The sequence below is a fragment of the Mytilus edulis genome, chromosome 8, assembly GCF_963676685.1.
Source record: "Mytilus edulis chromosome 8, xbMytEdul2.2, whole genome shotgun sequence".
In the NCBI taxonomy this organism is placed as follows: domain Eukaryota; kingdom Metazoa; phylum Mollusca; class Bivalvia; order Mytilida; family Mytilidae; genus Mytilus; species Mytilus edulis.
Window position 1 is genome coordinate 75,650,759 of NC_092351.1, and position 11,017 is coordinate 75,661,775.

The window sequence follows — 11,017 nt, forward strand, 5'->3', positions numbered from 1 at the left end:
TCGAATATTATTTTATATTTTAACTTGAACTTTCACATTAGTTTGAATCCAGAAAAAAATCAAAACAATTATAAACTGGTCATTTAATTGATCATCTATATCCAAATTAAAATAATTAAACCTGCAATCAATGATCAAAATTGAATGCTTTGTTTACATTTGTTGAAAGCCAAGTGCTTTTTGGGGGGAAAATTTGGGAAACCCCTAAACAAGAAACAGTTACATTCCATTGTTATTTTTAGACAAGACGCATTCATTTTGATAAACTTTACTCTCTGAGTTATTTTTCTTCTTGCTTTTGTGTTTCTTTTGGTCGTATGACTGTTGAGTTGCCTTAGTCATTATGCACTCTGCAATCGCGTTCATGACTTTGGCATGACTGTTGAAATATGATGCACCCAGATGTCATTGCAATGCCTTGTTCCCTTATCTAGAAATTTTCTCTAAATTTTCATAAAGGGTACGTAGTGTATGGCGTTTAGAAGAGGGGCAAAAGATACCAGAAGGACAATCAAACTCATAGATCGAAAATAAACTAACAACGCCATGGTCCAAAAAGAAAAAAAAGACAGACAGACAAATGATTGTACACATATTTTAACCCTTTTACAAATGATATCGGATATGTTCCTTACGTCGTAACTACAATCCCCTTCCCTTTCATGAATTTGACCTACCGAATTAGACTATTTACCGGATTTGTAATCACATAAGCAACACGACGGGTGCCGCATGTGGAGCAGGATCTGCTTACCCTTCCGGAGCACCTGAGTTCACCCCTAGTTTTTGGTGGGGTTCGTGTTGTTTATTCTTTAGTTTTCTATGTTGTGTCATGTGTACTATTGTTTTTCTGTTTTTCTGTTTGTCTTTTTCATTTTTAGCCATGGCGTTGTCAGTTTGTTTTAGATTTACGAGTTTGACTGTCCCTTTGGTATCTTTCGTCCCTCTTTTAACTGTGGTGATAAATAAAGGCAACAGTAGTATTCTGATATTCGATATTCATAAATCGATAGAGACAAAACAAATCCGAGTAACAAACTAAAGATGAGGGAAACGCGTCAAATATAAGAGAACTACGACACAACAGAAACACAACATTAAAATGAAACACATACATGTACAGATATGAACTATAACATAACATTGGCAATGTTGCTGCCTTGATACAGGACATTTTAAGACAATAAATTGGTGGTTTGAACCTGGTTTTGTGGCATATATTACATATATAACCTTAGCCTTATCTGGCATAACGTTTTGGAATTGTGGGTCCTCGATGCTCCTCAACTTTTTGAAGGTAATATTTTGTCAAAATGTTTTAAAAATTAAAAGAGCCAAATGAATTTTAGTCAAGGTGTTAAATATCAAGCTGAATTCGACGAACTAACGAACCACACATATCTACATGACATGACCTCACAAATCAATTGCCATGATTGAAAAGAAACTGATCACTTTCTAACTTGATTCTTTTTGTATTGTTTGTTTGGGCTTTCTTCAATTTTTTTTTTGGGGGGGGGGGGGGGAAAGAGGGGGGGGAGTTTGTCAAACCGTGTTTGGTGCAACATTGATATATTCGTTCTATGTTGTTTTTCAAAGAAAAAGAAAAATCATCTTTTACAATTTTATTACATCAAGTACAGCAATGGCATACATCCTCTCTACGGACAGACTCTCTGAAAAACACAATAATATAAATCAACAGACACATAAAAATAACTTATATCTAATGATTCAACAAAGTTTGATGAAAATTTTTAACTTCGCTATCATGTATCAAATGATGCGTTTGTTCTGTAAGCAGGAAATAGCTAAGTAATGAATCTAAAAAAGTATCAATTGGTAAAGTTTACTTATATATATCTACCCTACGCACTAAATTCAGACATTCTTGTATTGTAATTTCAGAAAAAAAAGTGTGAAGATATGCTGTATTTGGAGATTTTCGGTTCTCTTTTGGTGTATTTAAAAGAGGGTAGAAATGGGTTATTTGCGTGCAACGTTTTTTATTTGATGTTCAACGTGTTTGTATTTTTTATTTGACGTTCAGTTGTGCTAGACATGTGCCTCGTTTAACGTGTATTGCTTATTTATTTTTACTTGCATCGTGATTTTCAAATGTTTATTTTGCGTGCTCTATAATTGTCAAATAAATTTCAAATACTATGCAGGGATAGTCAAGAAAAAATGATTGAATTTTTTTTTGTGATAATGCGGAAAGGCCTATGATATTGTTCCTTTATTTGCATTTTAGGAGTTAAGACGATTGTTAAACACTTTTTTAAAAGCCTTTATTCATTTATATCATAAATATGTATACTAAATAGGGAATATTATGTAAAACAGAGAGTGTATATATAAAAAGGGACAGTGAGTCAGTCACAAAAGATTCACATAAAAGTTGAAATTTTTTTCGTCAAAAGTTCATGACAGAAATTATTTAACGTTCAACTGAAGTTTTCATGATACATGGTGATGTTGTGATTATATATTAATATTGTGAAGGCAACATATTATTTCCAATTAAAGGTCAAACGAAGGTGTTTACTTACAAGTTTGTACTCGCATATGTAGCGATTAACACTGGTACAGGAAAATTTCACCCAAAGCCATGAAGTTCCGGAGTTCGTAATGAGAACACAGACGTTATTTGTGGTACCCGATTCTGAAATGATTAACCGAACATTTATTTCGTATTTCGTATTAAATAACGCAAAACGGATAATTCCAATTCATTGATACTATTTTAAGAGTTAATTTTGATTGCATTAGAAAAAACAAAAAAAATTAAAAAAATATACAAAACGATTGTTTTTTAAATCCATTAGTCGAAAACAAACTGTATTACTTATTGTTTGGAGTGAGCAAATGCTCCGTGTTGAAGACAGTTATTTGACCTATGATGTGATTTGGCTGGAGAGTTGTTTCATTGACACTTTAATATATCTATCTTCTTATATCTATTCACAATGCCATAGAAAAGAACAGAATTCTACCAAAAGAAAACAAAAGTATACGAAATATAACATATCAAAACAAGCGGTGATATCAGGTACTCTGGAAGGGTAAGAATATTCTGCTCAACTAGTGGTACATGTCGGGTTGTAATTGTAAGTACAAATATGTAGTTCAGTCTAATTCGGTAGGTCAACTACTCTTTTTCATTTTTTATCTTGTTATAGACCAAATGGACAAGTACTGAACAATATTAATCTTTTACGTTTTTGTTTCCACCTTTTTATACACATATATTGTTGGACACCATGTACTGTCCTCTAGATAACGCTTCTTTTGTGTTGTTTGTTTGTTGTCTTATCAACGTATGCTGAATATATACTTTTGCTAAATTATCATAAAATTTACCCGCTCCAAATGGGAGATCATTAAATGAAAGTGGACCATTTTCTATGTCAAATGTAAAGATTCCATCGTTGTCTATATCATTTGCACCAGTCCATACAGCTCGAGATTGTGCTGCAAAGAATTACATGTAAATGAGCTTCATCGAAAATCAGTAGATTAAAAAAGAAAAAAATATATGCGTTGTCAAACTGTGACATATCGGTAAAAGATGCGTTTTTCGACTGATTTCTATCATTCAAACTGCTTTAACTTGAACACGAGTTCATTGACACATCTTTTTTTAAATGAATTTGATTGATAAATAATCAGGAAAAGGCCATTACTTGGTCCAAAAATTACTGCAAATTTAAAAGTTTTCATACATATTCTAAAGTAACTTTCCTCGCTTTTTTATCAAAATTCTAGTATATTTTAGATTGAAAAAGTATGTGCACAACCATGAAACAACTTTATATTTGGTCAGATTATGTCAATAGTTATTATTAACCTTCTGTAATTTTCTCTCATTTTTCTTGGCTGCGCACGAGGTTTCCACAACAAAAATAAAGATAGAACATTGAAAAAAGTCCTTAAAACTTGTTAAACTTTCAAAGAAACAAGATTAATCAATTCTGTTGAGGTTGTAAGCATAATATAAGTAACATCAATGTGAACTGTTATAATTTTTGCCGTATCTGACTGGGTAAAACATTTGTATGTAAACAATAATTGATTCAACCTGATTTAATAGCTAGGACAAGATTAAAATCAGAATTTATACTATAAGATACCCAGTAAAGTAGTTAAATTAAAATCAGGTCATCCAATTGTAGTCTCGCAATAGTTACCAAATCTACTTTATCATTATTAAAATACGTTTTCAAGTTGTGACCATTTGAAACTAGTTATATCAGTTGTTTAACCTTCTTAAGTTTTTGAAAGTCTTTGGAAAAAAAATATTGTATCGTTACACGGAAGCCCTTTTCAGGACTTCGGAAATATAATTCAAAGTCGAAATCACGATTTAAATCGTCATCATGAAATAAACATTGTTTTCACATAATAATATAGTCATCACAATTTTTTGGAACTAGTTACATTATTTTTAATATTTGTAAATCTTAATAACTAATCAAATTCGTTGTCTCATTTTTTGGTAACAGGTAATAAAGGATTCATTTCGTTCACACGAATTTAATTATTTTGTTATCACAGTTTTTTTTTCGTTTTGAAATTCATGATTTCTGAAAAACTTCATTTAAAAATAATTAATGATACATTCTCAACTTACGAAGATTAAATTCTTTTTCAACAGCATTGGCTTCTTGTTCAGTGTTCGGTCTCCACAGGTAGGCACCAGCTGTCGAGGCACAACTACCCTTAAATTTAGTAAGCTGACATTCATATTATATTTACACGTTCATTTACACAGATTTCGTGGGTATAGGTGAACCACGAAATTAAATCTTCAACGAATGACAAATTTTCTATAAACCTGTATATAGATATAAAATGAGGTATGAGTGCCATTGAGACAACTCTCCATCCAAGTCACAATTTATAAAAGTAAACCATTATAGGTCAAAGGACAGTCTTCAACACAGATCCTTGGCTCACACCTAACAATAATTTATAATTGGCCCCAAGCAATTTCCAGTGATAAATCATTCAAACAGGAAGACCAACAGTCAAATATATATATAGAGAAATAAAGAGTAACGAGAAACACTTAAGAACCAAACCGAATCAACAAACGACAACTACTGAACATCTGGTTCCTGACTTGGGACAGGTACAAACAATTGCAGCGGATTTATAAGTTTAAATGGTACCACACCTGTACCTTTATCTGAACCAATAGTGAAATATCACAATATAGAAAGACACACTATGAAATATCTATTGAAATGGCTTTACTCAATCAAAAGAAGTAGTAACACAAATGAACATACACAGAACGAATAAATTATATCTATGCTACAATAAAAATACAAAATAATAATAGTAAGGGATGAATAATAAATCAAAAGTTTAATGTTAAAAACTTTCAGAAAAACGTCAAACCCGAAAACAATCAGCCATTTGCAATAATTTTATACACAGGTAAATGAAAATAATGTTGTTGTTACACGTATTGGGTATACTTTGCTTGTCTGTATTACTTTCCGTATAGGAACACCAAGAAAGTTTTTGTAAAGCAATAAATAAAGGCAACATTAGTATACCGCTGTTCAAAACTCGTAAATCTATGGACAAAAAACAAAATCGGGGTAACAGACGAAAACTGAGGGAAACGCATAAAATATAACAGGAGAACAACGACACAACATTAAAATGTTACACACACAGAAACAGACTAAGCATTAGACAAAATCCGATGAGAATAACAAATATAACATCAAAACCCAATACATGAATCTGGGATAGAAAAGTACCGAGACACGTCTTATAGTCATGTGAATTCACACTCAAAAATAAGAGAAAACAAACAACACAACGTTAAAATGTTACAAACATAGAAACGAACTATAATTTAACAATGGCCATGTTCCTGACTTTGTACAGGACATTTTGAAGAAAAAAGTGGTGGGTTGAACCTGTTAAATAAAGCTATTCTGAAAATTGGTACACGTGGGGGTGAATGTCAACAATAAAACTATAAAATTGGTGCTCGACAAAAAAATCGTGTTCTTTATGTATAAGTGCCAGAGGTGTGATGAGTATACAGTATAAAAGGAGAATGAAAATAGTATTGATGTTCATAGTACGAAGAAGTAAAATGATATTAATTCTAAACACTTATCAAAGCTGGTATATTGGCCAGATGTATGTATGCTCTCGAGTCCTCTAATTCCCGAAAACCGAATTTTAACTCCTGATTATTATAATTTGTTTGACAAGTTTCCACTGTGGTAGGATACTTTGGTATTCAGGCAATAAAAGGGCAACCATAAGAAACTAAATCAAATATATAATCGGTGCAATGGTTAACTTTTTTTTGCGGATAAAGTCGTGTATAGAAATAGTAAATTTTCGCTTAAGTTTGTAGGTTGAAATTTTGAATTTCTTTATTTTCTTATCTCTTGCTTGACCGGTTTACAGGATATTCTACCACAGAGAAGGTAACTGGTCGAAAATATTAATTTTCGGAGTCAAAAGTCGATAATATGAAAAAGGTCAGTGAGGAGTCAGAATTACACCAAAGACCATTCAGTTAGTTTGTTGTACTAGTACTATTATAATCTATTATCAACATATCATTGTTGATTCAGATAAAATTCTGTCCAAATAATTTCGGCTTCGTTCAACACCACTTAAAACGTTACATGGTATTTAAATATGAAAAAAAATATTTTTAAACAAAAATAACCAGACTTTCAACAACGTGCTGTATGAATAAAAAAAAAGATACAATGACATAATTATAAACACTGTAGAAAAACTTTTTTAAAGTCGTCATTCTTCGTATATTAAACCAGGTAGTCGTGTTTTACACTTATGTTGTAATGATAACAAAGGAAATTACTTAAGTCAGGAATAAAGACTTCTGAAATGGCACTTGGTCAATACAGCAGACAACCTTATTGTTATTTTATACTAATACTTTAGTCTGCTAAGTAATGTATTATTTATTGTTTATGGTTTGTGATTCTTGTTTGAAGAAACAGGCACGGTCTTGCAAATCGTGATTAACTAACATACTCACCGCAGCTATATTCCAGGTAGCTTCATTAGTGTAATAACAATTAGCACTACTTGTTTGGTTTGATAATAGATTGAACCCTTTTGGGCAAGTTTCTGGAACACATGGCACTTTTAAAACTAAAAAAGAAAACAATTTTATCCACAATCGAAATTTAATCATAAAAAGATAAAACGATGGCGTAATTACAATAACGTTATAAAAGAAGCACCATGTTTAAATTCTACAGAACGTCATTTAAGAAGTAAACGGTACCAATCGTCTGCACCAGATGCGCATTTCGACAATCAATGTCTCGTCAGTGATGCTGGATGTCAACATATTTGAAATTCACAAGCTAATTAAAAACATGAAGAGCCATAAACTAAAGGATACATACGTATTGCCAAAGCTGGACAAAGAATCAGAGCTTTGCATGCGAAAAATATATTCCTTCATTTTAAATAAAACAAATAAACATATATAAATATCAAATCGAAATGTAGAAGGGAACGTATGTAAAGAGCACAATTATAAAATGTGTAACGGTAAACTCAAAAATTACTGCGTGCATATATTATTGTGATTCTGTCATTTTAAACTTAATGGTCGTGGATATTTATTTCGTGGTATCCAACAAATAATAATGATTCCACAGTATGTTAAAACATTATAGCTGACTTAAGGCATTTCTTCTTTTTTATTGTATATCAATCGCCGTTTTTGTTGAAACTATGTCGACATTTAGTTATGGAATATAAAAATAATTGCAAAAAAAACAAAAAAAACATGTAAACCCGAATTGGCTTTCCAAGTGTGAACTATGCAGACGTTTAGTCAAAACATAGGGAAGAACAAAACAAAATCTGAAAGTTGTAACACAAAGAATTATTCAAGAACACATCTGAAACAACTTTCACTAATCACTTTTGTAGCTTCGACTGAAAAATTCCAAATTTGATATTTTAAGTACAAACTTGTTGGTTGCACAAACCGCCATCGTCGTCTTTGTTGAGCACAAAATATTTCAGAAAAGGGAATGAAAAAACTGTTCCATGCTTCTTTTTCTTTCAAAATAACTGTCTTTGTCTATAAAAATCATTTGCATTTCATTCGATTTAATCAACAGTGACTGAAACAATTGACTGATTTATATGTCTACTTACATTTGCAACATGGTCGGTCATCGCAGCATTTTCCGTTAGATGTCCAATCAGACCCGAAAGTCTCTTTACATGGAACACCTTTTTTTCCACAGGTTCCGTTGGAGGAGTGGCATATTCCAGAAAGAACTGAATAGAACAGTACTCCGATACAATATAGCATGATTTACTTAGATATTTACATTAACAATACACAATAGGAATATAGATGTAAAATCATTGTTTATTTCTCAAATTGATTTGCTTAACCATGTTAAAAATATAGGACACAAAGAAGAATTTTGTTAATTTTAAGAAAAAGTTCATATACTGGTATATTGTTCTTGTGTTATGATTTCTCATAAATAAAATTTGATAAATTTGCTCGAGACGCTCGTAACTCTTTTTAGAAGCTTAATAATAAGTTCTTTTTGAATGCAGATTTTTTTGTATTGTTCTAATGTCAACCTAGAAAAGTAGTGTTGAAAAGTTTTGTACAGCTCTGTAGCTCGAAAACAGTATTGATGTTATCGTTGTAATCTGAAGGTGTTTATCCACAAATTACTAAAAAAAACAAATGGTAGATAATTGTGTTAGCATGATTGAGTATCTGTAATATAAAAAGGTTTAACTCTGTCTGTTTCATTTGGCTCTCGAATGCAGAACGTTTGATCAAAGTGAAAGGATCGTACCTTTTTATATTGTGAGAGAGTTTAGCAGCTTAATCTTTAATCTTTACTTTAGCGTTTTAATTATAATGGATACTTACTTCCGCCATTTGAGACACCAATTGTGCAAAAGATGAAAACTATCAAACAACAACACTTCATCATAATTCTGAAATTAAAACTCGTCTATATCAATTCTATTTATCCAAGTATTTAGAAATAAACTCAGTATCGATAGAGGATTGAAATTTATATTTGCGCAAGACGCGCATTTCGTCTACAAAATGGCATTGTTTAGAAATAACCGTAAACCTGAAGTAAGCACAGTGAGCCTGTGTTCATTAAATGTTATATTTTGACCCTGATTTCAAGTTAAAAAAAATGTAATAGTTTTTAAACCAAAGACTTAACTTAGCAATAGAAGGGTTTGGATGATATATGAAAGCACTTTTAGGTTGTAAGCATTGAAGTGGTTTACTGTAGTTTTTTTCTACAAAACATATTAATAACGAGCATCAATCTTCATGTGTTAAAATCGAAAATGGGTAATCGGACTTTCAAAAATAAAAATAAATATAAATTTCCGGAGATAGTGTACATAACATTCATGACAAGATATTCTTGGTGTTCCTTAAAGGAAGGCAATACAAACAGAAGAAGAAGAAGAAGAAGTCTAACACATTTGACATTTTGCTGAGCTGTTAAATAAAGGCAACAGTAGTATACCGCTGTTCAAAACTCATAAATCCATGGAAAAAAACCAAAACCGGGGTAACAAACTAAAACCGAGGGAAACGCATTAAATATAAGAGGAGAACAACGACACAACACCGAAACGCAACACACACAGAAACGGACCAAGCATCAGACAAAACACCACGAGAATAACAAATATAACATGAAAACCAAATACATAAATTTGGGATAGACAAGTACCGTGCCACGTCTTATCTCAATATCTCAAAAATAAGAGAAAACACAAACGACTCAACGTTAAAATGCAACACACACAGAAACGAACAATAATATAACAATGGCCATCCTCCTGACTTTGTACAGGACACTTTTAAAGGGGAATAAAAGTGTTGGGTTGAACCTGGTTTTGTGGCATGTCAAACCTCGCACTTTAATGGCAAAGTTAAATATAACATTGAAATGACAACATAATATTACAGGACTACAATGCAAAGAAATAGGAGAACATATTAGACAAAGAAAAACATGATTAATAGATAACAACCGAACCTCTTCAGAACTAAAGATTTTGTACGGTTTTGGCCGATGTTCGGTTTTATCAGACTCACAACTCGGTGTTTTACGCGTGTTTGTTTTTTTCCAAAGGTTTTCGGTTCATACAGAATTCGGTTTAGCCAGTTTTCACTGTATTACCTTTTAAATTGTATTGAACAAATATCAAATAACTAGAATATCGTTTGTTCGAAAATAATTGAAAACTTACCTCAATGTGTTATAGCAGAGCCGTGATAGAAAGATGATTTTTGAAATTCAGTTGCTACTTAAATACTTAGTGAATGATCTGCGTGGTTTGTATAATCGATTAGTGACATATGTTGTTTTTCTGTCTCAATATTGACTGAATAAGCAAATATGATTAAACGTGTTACTAGCTTTAACTGTCACTTAAATATTTTAAAATGACAAAAAAACTAATTCTAAAGCTCAAACACATCAAAGAACTGGATGTCATCTGTCATATTCGTGACTTGATAAAAGCATTTTGAATTGAAGGAAATAATAGATTAAGCCTTGTTTTATAACTAGCTAAACCTTTTGATTGTAACCCCACCACATTCTCTATGTATGTGCTTGGCCCAAGTCAGGAGCCTGTAATTCAGTGGTTGTCGTTTATATAGACAATAATAGTGACTTGACATATCAACGATATAAGGATGAGGCTTAGAAACGGGGAAATGCCAGCTGTGCCGAGCTATTTTCCAGTTTCGGGCCGAATCCTTTTATCGTTGATATGTCAAGTCAATGCACTATTATTGTCTTTATACTGCAATCTAAAAAAAACATTTTCAATTGTTGTTTAATGCGTTAAGGTTATTTATATGATTTAAATATTGGAGAAAATCCACTTTGAAAAGGCCTCATATCATGCTCTTGGAGAAAAATACAACACAATGAAATGTACATTTACCTGTTGAAACCTACACTCT

The 11,017-nt window shown here is 31.8% G+C and overlaps 1 protein-coding gene across 1 annotated transcript; it reads right to left on the bottom strand.

Moving 5' to 3' along the window:
- Positions 1-1,610: 1,610 nt before the first annotated feature.
- On the bottom strand, positions 1,611-10,372 carry LOC139487108 (uncharacterized). The gene is made up of 8 exons (XM_071272104.1): positions 10,294-10,372; positions 8,936-9,003; positions 8,191-8,316; positions 7,049-7,164; positions 4,634-4,721; positions 3,364-3,474; positions 2,553-2,665; positions 1,611-1,676 (listed from the first exon to the last, which is right to left on the bottom strand). Exons 2-8 carry the CDS (start codon positions 8,997-8,999, stop codon positions 1,662-1,664), a joined length of 633 nt encoding a protein of 210 aa, XP_071128205.1. The 5' UTR covers positions 9,000-9,003; positions 10,294-10,372; the 3' UTR covers positions 1,611-1,661.
- Positions 10,373-11,017: the final 645 nt, after the last annotated feature.

Coding starts and splice junctions, on each gene's coding strand:
- LOC139487108 (XM_071272104.1), bottom strand. CDS start 8,999: ATGATGAAGTGTTGTTGTTTGATAGTTTTCATCTTTTGCACAATTGGT. Junction 8,317..8,935: donor TGGTGTCTCAAATGGCGGAA/GTAAGTATCCAT, acceptor TGTTCTATTCAG/TTCTTTCTGGAATATGCCAC. Junction 4,722..7,048: donor CTACCTGGAATATAGCTGCG/GTGAGTATGTTA, acceptor ACTAAATTTAAG/GGTAGTTGTGCCTCGACAGC.